The sequence below is a fragment of the Aythya fuligula genome, chromosome 6, assembly GCF_009819795.1.
Source record: "Aythya fuligula isolate bAytFul2 chromosome 6, bAytFul2.pri, whole genome shotgun sequence".
Taxonomy (NCBI): Eukaryota; Metazoa; Chordata; class Aves; order Anseriformes; family Anatidae; genus Aythya; species Aythya fuligula.
This window is the reverse complement of record NC_045564.1, coordinates 25,405,287-25,422,473: the sequence shown is the minus strand read 5'-3', so window position 1 is coordinate 25,422,473 and position 17,187 is coordinate 25,405,287. Positions and strand designations below refer to the sequence as shown.

At 40.3% G+C, this 17,187-nt stretch overlaps 1 protein-coding gene across 15 annotated transcripts in view; it reads right to left on the bottom strand.

Annotated features, from left to right (window-relative positions):
- CLASP1 (cytoplasmic linker associated protein 1) overlaps window positions 1-17,187 on the bottom strand; it is a 144,996-nt gene that overhangs the window by 61,693 nt on the left and 66,116 nt on the right. For 10 of the 15 annotated variants that reach the window (XM_032190583.1, XM_032190584.1, XM_032190586.1 and 7 more), the window contains 5 exons: window positions 16,650-16,699; window positions 15,221-15,391; window positions 6,422-6,529; window positions 4,897-4,923; window positions 2,959-3,126 (listed from right to left, as the gene is read on the bottom strand). In XM_032190583.1, the coding sequence (XP_032046474.1) occupies window positions 2,959-3,126; window positions 4,897-4,923; window positions 6,422-6,529; window positions 15,221-15,391; window positions 16,650-16,699 (524 nt within the window). The remainder of the gene's footprint in view (window positions 1-2,958; window positions 3,127-4,896; window positions 4,924-6,421; window positions 6,530-15,220; window positions 15,392-16,649; window positions 16,700-17,187) is intronic. The other 5 variants (XM_032190588.1, XM_032190592.1, XM_032190593.1 and 2 more) reach the window with 1 other exon arrangement.

The following is a 17,187-nucleotide window of genomic DNA, read 5'->3' as shown; positions in this document are numbered from 1 at the left end:
AAAAAACAAAAAAAACAAACACAGAATGATGAGTCTGTTGTGGACTCCCAGGCACCTGTCCCATGTTTTGTGTGTTGTGTAGAGAAGGTGAGCTATCAGTGATTCAGAGCATTTCCTTTGGGCACTGCCAGAACTAAGGGCCAGCAGTGCTGTCATTTAGACAAGTTTCTCAGAGCCTGTGTTTGCAGAACAGGCAGCAAAGGTAGACAAGACAGACATAAATCTCAATTTCAGAATTCCCAAACTTCAAAAGCTGAACAGAAGTTACGTAAATGAGTAGCAAAAGTAATTAAAAGGAGTAGGCAAGACAGAAGCCAACAACAAGCCAACAGCCAGCTCTGGACTGAAAGCCTAGAACAGGAACAAAGGTGTGTTGTTTTCAGTAAAATCCCAGCTCTCCAGGTGTGTGCTGTACATCTGGGTTTTACCCATTTTATGCAGACAGGCAGAGACGTGGTTCACACCATTATTAAATCACACAGTTAGGCTTTCTTACACCTGTGAAAACCAACAAATGCAAATACTACCAGCAAAACTTGATCATTCACCTGTTTACCAGCCTACCACTTGGAAGAACCTTCTACTTCATTAGAGTCTGTAAAAAAGAGAGTCAGTAACACTGCCAAAGCAGCTAATACAAAGCTCTGGAGCAGGGTACACCCAGCAGAGGCAAGGCAAGGACGGCCTTCTCGCTTTCCAATAAACACACGCAGCATAGCTACTTGATAAAAGTGCTGCATGTCCTGGATAACTAACTGTACCTGTCTGCTTCACTTCACCACAATACCAGGGAGGACACACAGCTGACTGAGGATCCAACAGCATCCAGCTCCAAGGCTTCCAGCAAACAGAAGACACATGGATACCTGAGGTCAGCACGGAAATTAAGCTGGCAGCAACCTACTGATGCTTACAGGCATCCACTTGCAGAGGCTCTATCAGCTTATCACTGCCATTGCCTTCCAAGGGGCCAGGAAAAATGTCCAGTAGGTGGCTTGTATAAAGCCTGGCTGCACACGCAGACTTAGACTCAGTGTGCTTACTCTTGCACACACAGCACTGGTCCGGCTGCAGCTCCTAGTCACCCCTGCAAAATACTACACAATGCATCCATGGGCGAGTTCTGAACAGGAGCCAGGAGTTACCCATTTCTAACAGCCTGGTCTGCAAGATTGTTCAATCCCACTGCACGACAACATGAGCACACAGTTAAGGGATGCTTCAGGCCGTGGGTTAGGCACATGCATGCAAAATAAGTCAATAGTCCCACAAAGTCTAAAGCACTGCACATATATTTCTGTGCCATATGTGCACTCAAACACTTCCTTGAACCAGAGGATGAAAAAGTCAATTGATATACTTAGGACCAAGGTGAATGGGAGTCTATAAAATGAAATGAATGAGAAAAAATGCCAAGAAAAGATGGGGACTGAAGCAATAAAATGGAAAACAAAATACTATAGCTACTAAGTTATGAAGTCATAAATACAATGGGATAACGGTATAAAGATGACAGCGCAAAAATTATCTTCATCCAAGCCAATATTACCATTTTCAAGATTCAATAGAGACAATTTCTGCAACTGAGTGGTAAAGCCAACAGAAGCGTCAAGACTGTGGCTCCCACGAGAGCCTGAAAGAACAGGCTTCGGTCAGTCATCAGCCCGGGGGGCAGCTGGAAGTCACGTCTGATAGATGTCAGAGCGCTCTCTCACTCCCAAGGAACAAGCACTGTCTGTGTTCACAGGGAGCATGTCAGAGCAATCAGATATAAATCACACTTTCAAAAGAATGCAAGGCTCTCATAATATACCTGAAAGCAGGCAACCCAAGAGTGAGGATTTTATACAAAGCAATTTCCCTTTAGATGCTAAACACTGTTTCAAATCAGACCACATAACGTGACTATAAGCTCAAGCACATGTGCTGGTACTACCCAGCATTCCTCGTTCACTTTCAAAAGTGTTCTTTTGCAGAAAAACTGCCTCTAATATTTGGGAAACACTAAGTTTTAAAAGTAGTGAACAGAAAAGCACAATGTATTAAGACAGAAGTCATAGAATAGGTCAGACATAACAATATTGAATTTGGAAAAATAATCAAAATAAACATGCAATATTTTTATGAATCATAACCGTATGTACACTCAGGTGCTTTAAATGCATTTCAATGCACTTGAATAAGCCACTTTTAACAAAATACTCTAAATAAAAAGGTAGCTTAGATTTGAAATACAATTGCTAAGGCAATAGTTAAAAATCAGTTGACAACAGTAAGGCTACAATTTTAATCAATTTCATTCTAGTAGTAAATTCTTTGAAGATACAAAGCACACTGAACACCTTTTTACTTCAATTCAGACACAAAAGTTCCTATATAATGATGCTTACTCACCTGTTTTAAATAAATTACCCTGCTGATAAATTATTTACATAAGTATTTACATAACTGTCACTAGGACAAAAATATTGGAAGCAGAATAATTGAAGTCTAAAATTTCACCTAAGTAAGTGGCTCCAGGATATTCAGGACAAGAGAGGCAAACCACTTGAGCTGCAAAATTTCTGAAGTAATCCCAGAAGGTGCTCGTCGCCCTTCATTCCAGCTGATTGTAAAAATCGCTCAACTCATCTTAGGACTAAGCCACTGGTGCCAAATGAGGTGTTTTTGTTGTGATGTTTATTCATGGCAACTGTTCTTGTTGCATGATCTAGTAACATTGCTCATGGCATGTCTTGTGTTTGAAATTCAACGTAACAGCTTTAGGTCTGCTTTGAAACTATGGCTCAACCTGGAAAACTAGAATTACCCTCCAAGAAAGCACAACCAAAACCAGAACATTTCTTGAAATAGATCCTTAACTTGCCAGAACTCAGAAGAATGACAATAATACATATACATGCTTCCTAATAAACAGGAAAGCCCCTCCTTTCAGCACACTGCAGTGACTATTCTTACCTAGTCCTATTCTGTTGGGACTTGTCTCTCGACTGCATCCCTGGCTCCGAGGGATCTTGCTGCGCTTCTCTGAAGATGATGGCACTGGCTGAACTCTGGATGTTCCACCACTCAAGCCACCATAGGCGCTTCCTAACAGCTTACCCGGAGAACTAGACCGGCTACCAGCTAGGAAAGAACCAGAGATAAAGAAAAAAACAGTTAAATACAGAATTTTTTAAAAAGATCTTATTCTGATAGCAAAAATGGAACACAATCAGCTCTAATAATCTGACCTAAAGCACAAACAAAACTAAACAGAGAGATTCCCAGGGGCTTTAGGAGGAATACTGAGGAAAGCCCATGAAAAATAAATACTGACATCAACAATCCTGCTTACATGAACAGTGCTGCCCAGTCAGGATCAAGACCAACACAGACACTGCAGTGCAGGAATAGTCCAGCTGGCTTTCTGTGAACTTGTGAAGATGCCAGGAGCAGCCTTGTTGCAGCAGCATGGAATACACAGCCTGCTTTGCCTCATCAAGCAGCAAAAAAAAAAAAAGAAGCCCACATGGAGCACTGTGCTGCAGAAAGCCAACTTCTGGCACAGGTAGCTGCTGCAGGGTAGCTCAGGCATCTTCACACCATGCTGCAGTGGTGACATTGCATTCCTACAACAATCCAATGAAGAGCAATTAAAAAAAGAATACTGTCTCAATACTGTCTCACCAGCAGCAGATTGCCATGTTAAATGGTAAACCAAGTAACCCTGCCACATTCGTAGATATGCTGGTTTACTTGGGTCTGACTTGTAAAGGATAAATTATCTAGTTATTTTTTAGCTGGAGAAATTTTTTTAGAAAGTTGAATTGTTGGCCTGGTGTATTTTTCCTTGTCTGTTTGAATAGTCCATGGCAAGTTTACATTTTTTTTAAGCCGTGCTGTCTGCAAGACAGTCTGCTAACTGAGATTTATTTACAACATCTCCTGCAGCTGGAATGTAAATATTTCTATGAAATATTCATGCTGTCAAACTCAATGAGTTGAACAAGATCATTATTTTTTTCGGTTTATCTCATTTTGGTAATTAAATCATAAGAAACATGTTAAGCAATGTTAAGCTTAAAAGGTAACCAAAGAACTGTGAAAGTATGGGATTAAAGACCCTTCTTTGCTTCTTTAGGTACATAAAATAGACACGGAAAATTTGCTGCTATTACCATTCCTGGCATTCAAATTCTTAATTAAAACCACTACAAAAAGCATACCTGAAAAAGGTTGCTAAAATATACTCAGGCAAGGTCATGTTTTAAACAAATATTCGAGTTGGTTTATTTCTAAAAAACATCAACAAATCTCACATATTTCAGTCCCAGACACTTATACAACTAGTAAGAGTTGAAGGCTGTTCTGTCTTAATTTAAAGGTATGGAGTTTTACTAAGCTGATGGACAATGCCATAAAAAAGCATGTATTATTTTAACTTATTTACTTCCTTCAATTTCTTGGGCAAAGCCATTCTGAATCGATCAAATCATGCACTCCAATACTGTATGTTATGCTGGGTTCCCAAAAAGCAAGAACGCTTGTGAAAGATGCCAGTCTCTATCACAGAATTTACACCCTGCAAGCCAACACTCCCCTCAGTTACACTGCTGCAATCTCACTGATGTTGTTGGAGTTGCACTGAAGTAAATGGAAAAGGAATTTAGCACCTGGGGTTTAAGCTGCAGGAACTTCCCTGCAATGAGCCAGCTTCAATACACAGTGTATGCTTACCATGTTTGGTTACTATGAGAAAGCCAGATCGTTTGCCATACACATTTGTTTTTTTAACTTTAAGAAAATGCTTTTTAATTGATAGCCAGGAAAGAGTGAGGGAAGCTAAAAGCTTAGCAGTTAAAAAAAACTGAAGGAAATAACGTGAGAAAGCAAGAAAGGGAAAATGTTTCTTACCACCAGCAGGATTAGCTGATCTGGATCCTTGATTATGAGGGCAGACGAAAGGACAGGCAAAAAGTGGATTAAAAGACAGCAAGACAATACAGCGTTCAGCATGCGGTTTATGCTATACACAATACAGACAGCTTTATTCACAAACATGTCACTCCTTAAGCCTCTGCAGAATGCAGTGAGTTAACATGCAGATGCAACTGACTTCATTTCCCCGGGTTGGTCAGCTTCTCAGCTATGTATCAACCAACACAGGGGCCCAAGTTCTGCTGTAAACTAGACCCCAAGCCCAGTCTGTAAAACTGAAATGGGCTACCAGTGTGTGGGCATGCAAAATTTGGTCCTGCAACCGTATTATGTTTGAATTCATTAATTACTTCATGCAGTGCTTGGCTTAGGAAATTAAAGATCACATCTAGATGGTCTAGGCTAGAACCAGTATTCCACAATCTAGGCCAAGACAGCAGGTTCAGATGTGACCGTCCTAAAGCCTCATAAGACATTCCATAAAAAAAATTAAGCCCAAGATATTTGAACTACTCAACTGTTCTTTAAATATGTCTGAGACTTGTCTCATCTGATCTGATCACACCACAAGAAAAAAAGGCCATTTCTGGCTTTGGATCAGTTTTGGGTTCAAAACAATAGGCATAAATTCAGATCAGAAAACCAAAGCCCCAATTCCTTCATGGCCTTGATGTAAAGATTTCCATTCAGCCCCATCCTAAATACATCTTCAGCTCTCTCAGCCTAACATAATGCTCTAACTGCTTCCCCATACCTCCAGCAAGACAGAGCAAAGCAGTGACAGCATGAACAGAGGAGAGCTATTAAACAAGGGTGCAAAGCAAGACAAGTCCCCAGAACAAACCCCCACCTCCTCTTACTCCCCAAGCTTGAAAGTCCTCCAAATTTGCATGGTTTTTCCCTCTACCCATTTTCTCCTAAAATCTGAGTGACAAAATTCTCCTTAGACACGCATGACAAACATGTAGCATCACTGTTTGCATGTCTCCTAGGGGGAAATCATGCCTTGCAAGGAAGCCAGAGAGCACATATGTGCCATGTGAATCAGAGCAGAAACATCTCCTCTGTATCTGCACAAAGTAGGCAATGCCCTATTTTAAGCTGATGCTAACACATGAACTTCAGACAGCTCACGTTACACATACAGAAATACAGTAACATAAGCAGGAGAAGCTCGGCAGGGCAAGAGCCCAGGACAGCAACCAGCAACAGACATGAAGGGCATCTCAGTGAAACCCAGTACAGGTAATTTATATTATTTTATATATATGTTGCAATGACCTGAAGTGCTGCTGCACAACAGGTTAAAAAAGGCAGCAACTAAGCACTCAGATTTGGGGCACTATTTATCAGGGAGAGCTACACTGAAAGCTGGCTGAGTGGGGATTCATTTTGTTACAACTCCAGATATTATTCAGCAGAAGTGAGCCCAACTCTCAGCTGATGCTACCACAATTCAAAAGAAATTCTTCTCCTCGCCCGGAAACAAAACACTTCTTACGTTGGGACTGGGAAACCACTTTAGCCCGGCTGCGGCCTCGGGTATCCGCAGGCGTTGAGGTGACACTTGTGGCACTGCCAGAGCTCTGTCTCCTTGTACGAATCCGACCTGGAGGAATGCAAAGACAACAAAACTGTTAATAGGTTTCTTCCAAGGGCAGCACCAGCTTCTAAAGCACCATCTGTTCCATGCTTGAAGTGCTGCTATCCACAAAACTAACCAGGGTACAGGAAATAAATTTTAAAAGGAAAGGCAACTTTCATTAAACCGGCTGATGATGAGAGTGAGACACAAGCCCAGAAGTCTACAAGTTCAAAAACTTTTTAGCTTTCTGTTATGCTATCAGCCAGTTTAATAAAAAGAACATATTACCTCTCTAAAGCCTTTGCCTCTTTTCTGTAGTAGCTTCTTTAAAGATCAACCACAAAAATGACAGTAGCCTAAATGCCACTTCCTATATTAAAATTATTACTTTCTGAGAAGGCGATCACCCTTTCGGAGATGGGCACAGCAGATGCAGCCACAAATTCCATCACTGGGATTTCCAAACAGCAGCTCGGCACTTTACAGCCTGCTCTCCATGTGCACGCCAGCATGTACCACCGAGAGTCTGCCAACACAGCCTGGCTACACTTTTATTTCAGGCTCAATTTTCCCTGCTGTTTACAGATCCCTCAAATTTATACCTAGATCAGTGTAACTTGTAACGGTGAGTCTCATTTAACACAATCAACATGGTGGAAAAAAAAGATTCCATGTGCTTGGCCTTTCTTTAAGCAGAGAATGGATATAAAGTCTCAAAGTGTTCTTGATCTTTTTTCTGTCCTTTCCTTATGAAAAAGCTACAGAAATTTGAGCTCGCCCAGCTCACGAGGTCATCAGTTCATCCCCTTCCTGGGGCAGGGCTCTTTCCTACAGAATGTTCTTTCCAGTGCTAAGGTTCAATTATCTGTCTCTGGCTAATGGGAAAGAAATGATAATTAAGAGTAACACAAAGAAAGCCTCCACCAGCACTTTTCAACAACTCGGTTCTCAGCCAAATCTGAAGCCGTTTCTCAGGACTAATGCCAGTGTTACCCTGCATTCAGAGGATGATTTCAAGTTTCAGGCAAAATAATAAAAGGGAAAAAAAAAAAACAACACAAACACATAACAGGTAAGAGAATAGTCTTGACAACTGCATCCACCAGTTACAGATATGTATCTCCCACCCTTTGTCTCCACCATAAGCAAACAGAGAAACAAGAACAGGGAGATGTAACTTCCCACCCCAAACCACATAAGGTACACATGCAGAACAAGACAATGGCAAGCAGCCGAGGCTGACCAGGTTGAGAGCTCTGTTCCTTGGTCTGAGCTCTCAAAATATTTGTAACACTGCCTGCGAGTTTCTGACAGACACAAGGTGACAAGGAAATGTGTAGCTCTGAGAAGGAAGCCTAGACTTGATTGCAGGAAAAAGGCCTGAAGTACTTCATGCTGCACCACCAGCATCTAGTGTTAAAAAATATCACCAGTCTTCCAGAGCTGTTGCAGCGAGCTAAGGTGCAGTGAGCCAAGACACAGATATCTGCATTCACACCACTGTTTGTAGACACAACAGAAGAAATGATAAGCACAAAGCTGGGAAGACACCAACAAATCACTATTTAACCACTGACTCAGTCAAGTTCTGAACCAGTGGGTCCGAGGATGATGGGCCTGGCTGCTAAGGCACTCCTACCAACAGAGCAAGGCGGCAGCTTTCCTCGGCTCCAGGACATTAGCTGCCCCTTGCACATAGCCAGCCCGATATACAGCCCTTTCCTGGCCCATTCCTATCCTTCCCAGGTTTCACACATGGGCAGCTACACGCAGACGAGCAGTCACGGTGTGCCTTGCCATGAGGCGCACGGCCCAAATCCCACCACAGGCCTCAAAGGCACGCACAGGGAAAAAGCAGAAAGCTGAACAGAGACCTAAATTCCTTCCAACATTCACAGCAATGCATAGCAGCACCGTGGCTTCACACACACGTGCTGTAATGGTACAAAGAGTGTGACAACACAATACACGGTCACCCTAGGAGCAATTAAATTCTTGGAGTTTATGGCGTAAAGCAAAAGACAAGGAAAAAAAAATCTCAAAATCATGTTTGAATTCTTCACACAGTTACAAAGAAATAATGTCACCTGGTATCACTCACGTATTCCTTGAGACCCGAATTGCTAATATACATTCTGATTTGTTAGTTTCCAACGGTTTTTAATACAGCTGTTTAACCTTACTTGCAGCATGCAAGTGGTTCAAAATGATTAATTCAAAGATACTTATTTTTAAATAAGTTTCTATTTTTTCCCTATCCAAATACAGCATTAGCTGTAAAACAAGACCAAATGGAACTCAAAATTGCTTTAGGCAAATCTGTATGAGACAGAAACACGGAGAGGGACCTGGGATGTTTCATACATTAACTTCTGCTCGCATGTGCATGTACCAACCTTGAGTTAGTCTTATGACATCCAAAACATACTTGCTTTACAGTAACGTAAAATGAATCCATAGTTAATTGGCTTGAAAATCTCAAGGTTTTTAATATATGCTATTCCACGTATAACATGCATATATAGTCGTTCATCTACATAATACAAATGTCTTTATTATGTTCCCTTAAGCATTTCATCTGCAAACAAGAGTCTGCATTCATATCCGGAAGTTACTTGCACACAGGAATATCTATCTGTGCATCTTTATTCCTATCATTCCACCACAAGCTGAAAAAATAATTTCAGGCAAGACTGGAAGTAATATAGCAAAGAGGTTACATGGGCATTTTGTTGTTAAATGCAAACAAATGCCTCCCCTCCCATACACTTTGCCTTCAGTGGGGTTTGTTTCCACATCTAGCTCAAACCACAGATGGAAAAACTCGTTATTTCATAACTATAATTTTTCTGCTCCTTTTAAAAAGATTCCTTTATCCTGAGAGCAGCAGCACAGAAGAGGAACAGATAAAGACTGCCCCAACTAGTTTCCAAAAGCACTGAAGTATTGCCATTTTAAAAAGCCTTTGATCAGAATTTGACATGTGACACTTCGCTGGTACAAAAAGCATTTTGAAAGACCCCATAAAAATGCTTAGTTTTAAGAATTCATTTGTGTTTTGTTTTTAGAGCTTTTTTTTCCTGTTAAAGTTACTGTCATTTTTACAGCAATTAATGGATCAGAATCAACTTTGAGATGGCTAACATACGCTTAAATTTAGGAAAGTCTTCTTTTTAAAAGAAAACAGCAACAACAGAAGAACAAGCAAATAAACTGATTTTTTTTTAATTATTATTTTTTATTTTTGCATTACAGAAGGCTTCTCTTGGCAGTGCTGTTCTAAGCTCCTCCAGGTAGATAGCACAGCACCTCTACCCCAGCTCTCAGAACAGACACAGGCTTTGTGAGATCCAACCTGTATACTACACTGTGAAGAAAATGGCTTTCAAATACTCTAGAAATGGTATATAACAGCTCCATGACTGAGTTTACTGAGTTTAATCAGTTCCATGCTGTGAATAACGATGCCTACAACCATGGAAGTTACATGTAGAAGCACTGGGATGGCAATGGTATCTCCATGAACCAGTTAATGCAAGCAAGTTCTCAGCACAAGGTTTCTTCCCTACTTGGAAAAAAGAGAAAAAAAAAATCTGAGTCTCTAGGGCTCACCAGCTGTACACGTCAATTGTTGTTGATACATTTGCAAATACACACAATTAAAAATATGAATTGTATGTAACATCTGTAAACAACCCCTTTTGCTATGGTATGGATTTAATTTGTATTTAGCACAAATCCAACATTGCTTGTACAAAACCAGACTTTGCACTAGTTTCCTGAGATGCACTCTACCCATACCATAAACCACCAGTATATGCTGCTTTTAAAAAAAAAAAAAAAAAGTCTGCCAAAGCAGAGTTAAAGGAATGACAGTGGCACCACGCTGCTCTACACCAATAAGCACAGGGAACCAAGCCAGCACTTCCAAAGACCAAAAGAAGAAACACACTACCCCAGCATTTCAGTTTAAGTTAAGTTGTTCAGTCAAACCTTTGAGTCAAGCCCTGTCCTTGATGACAAAGGGCTTTAAAGCAAAGAAGAAAACAGGATTGGTGACTTCTTAAAAGTGTGTTATTCCTGAAGCCTTTGTTAAGGCTTTAAATGTTCAATCTCACAGATAAGCTCTTTAAGCCTAAGCTATCTGAAAACTATGATATATCAGAAAGATTTTATTTCCTTTCTGGTGAATATTAAAAATACTAAGTATTGTGCCACTGTTTCTGGAAATTGCTGATTTGTTTTAAACTTAGCAGTCCTGGGACAGACCAGCATTTATGTTTTTTTTTTGTTTGTTTGTTTGTTTTTGGAAAGGCTCATTTGAAAGGCATTTTTATGCTCACTTTGAGAAAAGTTGCACAGATAACAGAAATGCTCTGAACCATTATTATGTACTGAAAGTCAGCATTACACACAATATTTAACTATTCCTTTAAAAACTGTCTTATGATAAAACAAGCAGAAATTTTTCTGAGGTTTCTTTTTAATTGGGTATAACAAACATGGACACACAGCAGCTACTTCCATGGCACTAGCTGTAATACCCAGATCAAAACTAAAAAAGGTTTAAAAAACTAAAAAGGTTTGGATCTTACAGGCTTTCTGCCTACAAAACTCTTAATTAAGTTCCTGAGACACTCATGCACGAAGGGTCTGGGCAATCCAGACATAACTGTGCACTGCACGAAGACACAGCCTCACAGCATGGTGGCAGAAGACCTACGCAGATCAAGGCTGTACACAGGTTCATGCTACCTTCCTACAAGAAGTGCATTTCAGCAGCGTTTGACATTTGGGTTGACGCTGCTTAAAACCAAAGAACCAGTACTCCGCTCTTTGCTTGCCACTGGCATAACCCACTTGTGTCTTGCTCCTCTTTTGAGACGCCTGGCTCAAAAACAAAGCACTGAGGAGAACCGAGGGCAAAGCAGATGGGAACTGCCAAGTTAGCACAATGCTGGCTCCCAGCTGAGGGGAAGGTGCAGAAGTTTTACACTGCTGCTAGGGAAAGTCACGATGGAAAACAGACTGCAGATTAAATGTCAAGCTGAATTACACAACAACACGGATTTATTCTTTAAGTAGCTGATGGTGACCTGCAAAAACACAGGGATGACTCCTTCCTGCAAATGGAACTCTTGCTTTCTGTTTGAAGACCACCTCTTGCACACACAGATATTTCCAGAGCTCGGTGATACTTCTCTCCTGCCCTGCCTTCCCCTGCTGCATTGATTTATATTCTCGACATAAACATAAAAAAGTTCTGCCTTCCCTACAGTTACCTACATCTCTGAAAGATCAGAGTTGGCAGAAGAGCATTCTCAACCCTCACCTGAAGGAGGCACTGAATGTTGAACAAAAGGCTGCTTTTCCCTTAACTGTCTCAACAGACAGAAACAAAGATGATGAAGAGTTTCAAACAGTGATTAAACTCATCCTTCAAGTGCTCTGTGGCTGCTACGTGCCCTGTTATTATAATCCTCCACTCCTCCCCACCACAAGAGAATCCTACAGCAAAAGAAGAGATGAGATCTGGTATTTAACATGGAGGGAGTGGAAAACAATTTGTGAAAGTTCATCTCGCAGCTTTCCCCCCACAGGTGACTTGCTGGTTTGTATTACAGACTTACAAATCCAATCTGCTTCCAGTGCAGATGAATTGAAAGAAAGTTGCTAGAAAAAAAAAAAACCTTTTGCATGACAACAATAGAACATTTAATGAACTAAATGAATGAATGAACTAAAAATAAAGGTATGCCAGAGGACGGCTGCTGGAACAGGCTTCCACAGACATTGTTAGTCTAGAAGAGTATTTGTGAGTTGTGTGGGCTAGTTCAGAAGATTCAGAACATTCAACATTGCTATGTTAGTCCAAAACCAGAAAACTTTGAAGACGGTGGGGAAGGAAAGAAGTGAAAAAGAAGGGTTAGCAGTGAATAAAAAAAGCTAAGGATTGCAACAACTTGGATCTTTCATCTAATTTGATGATTTAGAAATACAGGTGTTAAGACCAACTCCATGTTCCTTATCACTGACAGATCACAAACCATAAGCATTTGGGCATGATTCTGAGCCAGTTCATCTTTAAACACTAAGATTAAGTACCAGTTCTGAAGATGGCAGACACCTTTCCCTCCAAATAATAAATCAGTGCATCAGTAATAGGAAGGAAAAAACAAAAACACGTCACAACAGCACAGTGGCACTTCTCAGAACACCACATCCAAATACAAGCAGCCATCAAGGATACGAACACAGTCCCACAAAACAGTAATAGATCCCTTGAAAAGAGACTTGCAACAGGAAACAAATGGGTTTGTTTGGGGGGAGTTGTCTTCATTATGTGTTGAAGGCCTTCTTGTTTCCAGTCCCTGTCTACCTCAGAAAAAGCAATTTTCCAGTGATCTTTTTTTGCTTGAGAAGTAAGAAATAAAGAACAAGCTTTGACAAAAAGCCAGATAACCAGACTGGGAGGCCTCCCAGACTAGCAGGCTCAGTGTTCTCAAAAAGACTTTCCTCCAACTGTCTTAGTTGTAAGCCATCACACTCAGACAGTTAACAATAAAAAAAAGAGTGAGCTCAGGTTTAAAGAGTTTGACTAAATATTCCTTCCCTAGAGATCATTGTTTACTGTCCTCATTTTTCTGCCATGTGATCATCTCATTCAATTCTCTTGCTGCCCAGGCTCTTCCTGAAAGCATTTGGCAGTTGAGACCTGAGCTTTGGATGGAAAAACACAGCAAACCTTTACACGTCGTGGAGCAAGAAAACACAAGCCCTGTTTTTTTAATCTGTGCACAGGTCACCTTCAACCAAAAGTACTGCTTTAATTAGGGAGACCCACATACAACTTTGTGATCAGGAATCAGCCATAAAAAAATAAATAGTGCCATTAATAGGGAGGAGCCTGAAGAGAAAGTGAAGATCACCCCATGGCATCAAAATGAGCAGGACAACCATGCAACACTTCATGCACGTCACCAGTGAACATGGATGAGAGTCGGGTAACACTTTGAGAACAGGTAGGGTGGTACGACTGCAGACACACCTCAGTTACACAGAGAGACTGCTTACCCTCAGTTTTAGTGGTAGTACCATCTTTAGGCAAATTAAAAAAAATAAGGAAAGGGTTAACAGGGATGAATTAGTAACATCAGCAGAAGTGGGCACTATAAATTAGCTACAGAAGTTTGCAAAAGAATTAACATAATTAAGGAAATGAAAAAATTTGAGTAGCAAATCAAAGCTTGATGCATTTGAAGAACAAGGCTACAAGTTTTTCCTTCCAACAACATATCTAACCCTTTGTCAGACCCCATTTTCTTCATTTGCCTCACCATTTCTCTCAAGGAGACACACAGGTGACAAATTTCCCTGCTAGCTCAAAAGGAAACAGACTCCTTTAGGAGCAGCCATGCATTACTTAATGAAATGCAGTGCATTTCCTGCTTTTCTCCTTCAGTACATTGAGATTAAGACTAACACTGTAAATGGTCACCTGGCTTCAAGGACAAAGCCATCTTTAGTATTTTCTTTCCCCCTTTCCTTTCTTCCTCACAGCATAAGATGGTACAAAATCACTTTTGCCACTGAAGCAAGGACACAGCACAACTAAAAATGGCTGCTTATTGAAGTTTTGAATGCACACCATTAAGCAACCAACTCCAACGTCTGTATTGAGTTCACTGCAACGCATCTAAATCTTGAACCAAATATCAACATGCAATGTAAAACAGAGTAAAACATGAACTTGTGCATCAAATACAACCAATACATTTAAGACATAGTAAAAGACTTCAGATATAAAAACAACATATTCACAAAGGGAATCTATAGAAAGCATCCCTATGTAATTCACCAGGAACTTAATCTGACTGAAGACCCAATGCTGAACACTAAGGAGAAACTACTTTTCAGCTGACTCAGTGAAGATATCGGCACAGCTTAAATCAAGACCACTGATTTTGATATCTACTAGGCATCTGATTTTTCTCCCTCTTGTAAAGGTAAATCAATGAAAACTCTGGAATTAGATTAGCATGAAACCAGCAGAATGGGAAATTACACTGTGTCTGTCACTGCCTTGCATTTCCTCCTTCAGCAAGTTGGCAACATCATCTCCAGGAGAGAAAACGCAAAGTTTGTTATAAGAAACACTGGGAAGGTATCTGACAGTGATATACAACGCTCTAAGAAAATAATGGCAGTAATCCAGAGAGTCAGCAGAAGAACAGATACTTATATCCTAAGCACATGGTGAAATGGGAAGGCCTGCTTCTCTCTCTGCTTCTACATCTTTTTCTCTTTTGTAAAACAAAGTAATCAAGCTCAGCTAAGATGTACTATTCAAAGCATAAAATAATTCATGGAAAACCAGTTTCAATGAAGGAGGAAGGAGGGAAGAGAAAGGAGAAAGAGACTGAGACATGTTAAAAGTAATGGAGCGGTAAGAAATTTCCTCAACAGCATCTGCTTTTCCCCAGAAAGAAGAGACAGCGACTATCAAAGCAATAGAAAAAATAAGATGTTGCTGCAAGTCAGTTCCTATGCAAATTTTTTGCTTAATCCCAGAAGACAACAGAATGCACGCTGATGCTGTTGGCCATATCAGAGATATGTCCTTCCAGTTCCAGAGTTTTATATTCCAATCAAATTACCTAGGCACTACCTGGTAGTAAAGAAAGCTAACTGCAACAGTAGAACGTATAGATTTACCTAGTGATGCATATGAGCCTGGGGGCAAGGCTGCAGCAGAACTGAAGGGGGTAGATGCTCCAGAAGATGTCACTTTCGACTTGGCACTAGCTGCTGCATTCACATCAACGTCACTGCGGGACCGCTGCAGAGATCCTGGTGTTGACACAGATTTTGTACTTACTGTAGATGCTGCAGATGGGAGTGGGAGACCCAGAATAAGGAAGATTAATTTTTTGAGCTGTGTTCTTCAGAGAAGAAGCTGCGTGTCAAGCAGTTTAACGTACTATTTTTAACACTCTTTACTTTGCACTGGAATATTTCAACTAAGAATGCTTTATCAGGACAACATGGGCTTTCCCACAGTGCCTGCAAAGATATTTCAATGCTGACCTGATGCCAGCTCCAAGAACTTTATTAGACACTAACCTAAATGCTGAGATCCCTGCTGGTTGCCAGGCCAGCAATACAGAAAAACTCAGCTACAGTACCCATCACCTGCTTGTGAGTTGCTTTAACCCAGGTTCTACACTTTCCTGCAAGTTTTCCTACCTGCCTTCCCAACACCTCATCTTCTCATGAGGACCACTGATCCCATCACTTTTTAATGTTTACCCTCTTAAGCATAATACTTGTCTATTCAGCTGCAAGCAGACATGCATTTGCAGGCACAATAAAGTAGGCATACTTAAAGGTATACATAAAGGTATCATCAGCAGAGTATACTGATAGGGCTAGAAGGTGGCTTACCATCTACTAACAAAGCTTTGTCTGTAATGTGGTATATTAAAATTTACTATTTAGATTATTATATGCATTTACTTAGGATAGTACAGCTGCCTGTACTTGTCAGGTATATAGGCTTGGGTATATGAATCAAGAGAATAAAGATGCCTATTAAATAAGCAAGCATTCATTCTTACATATTCCCTTGCCATTGCACATAAGTCTTCTATGAAGTAACGTCAGCCACTCCTGGCTACACCTGAATATTCCATCTGATGTTAAAAACAGACTGGCAAGATATAATTTAGCACTGGAGGACTTTGTGCAGACTATGCCTCCAATAAGTGCTGAAACCACAAAAAAATAAATGAGAGAAAAGCTGAATGCACCAGTAGGCTATGCAGCTCTATGTACTAGCATCAGCAGAAGTTAATCCCAGCTATTTCACAGCTAAACATATGTTGACTACAACTTTGAAGGCTTTTTAGCCTTCCCTTCAGGTGCAGACAATAACAGGTTTACCAGCTTTCAAAGGCCTTATTACATCAGAGGTTGTTGTACAAAAAGGGGTGTACAACCTAAAACCAATTAAAAAAATTACATAAGGTGCCATTTTTAAGGAGCAGTAAGCAGCAAAGTTGTCCATGCAGTATCAAAAATTCTCATTCTACTTCATCACATTTCCTCAGCAACACCTCACCGTATTTTCAGCTACTACTCTCACCTCTCGATGTAGTACTTCCAGTAGGACTTCTTTTGGCAGACAGTGGACGGCTAGAAGTAAATAAAAATATTTATTAAAACAAAGCTGGTATTTCACAATCAGCAGTAATAGTACTACTCTGTTCCCTCGATTCATAATTGAGTTAATAGGAAGTTATTTACATTCAGGAATAGACTGACAAAGCTTATTGTGTAAAAATAAATAGAGCACCACCATAAAATTCTTTACAAATACACTAGGAAAAAAAAAATTATATTATTTGAGCAAGAAGACTTCTTTAAGAATGCTTTCTGTGGATATAAAGAGTTGTGTTAGTATGTTATGGGTATTTTTCATATGTGTCTAACACTTCAGCTGCAGACATTTGCAGCTTAATTGACTATCTCTTCAAGAGAAGCTAGTAATATGAATGTTTCAGAAAAGTTACATACTGATTTTGCAATTACAACTCAAAGTTAGATTAGGCATTTTTTCCTCTTATACAGCAAAAGGCCATCTCGCACCTCTAAGATGAATGCTAAACAAAGAATTTCAATCC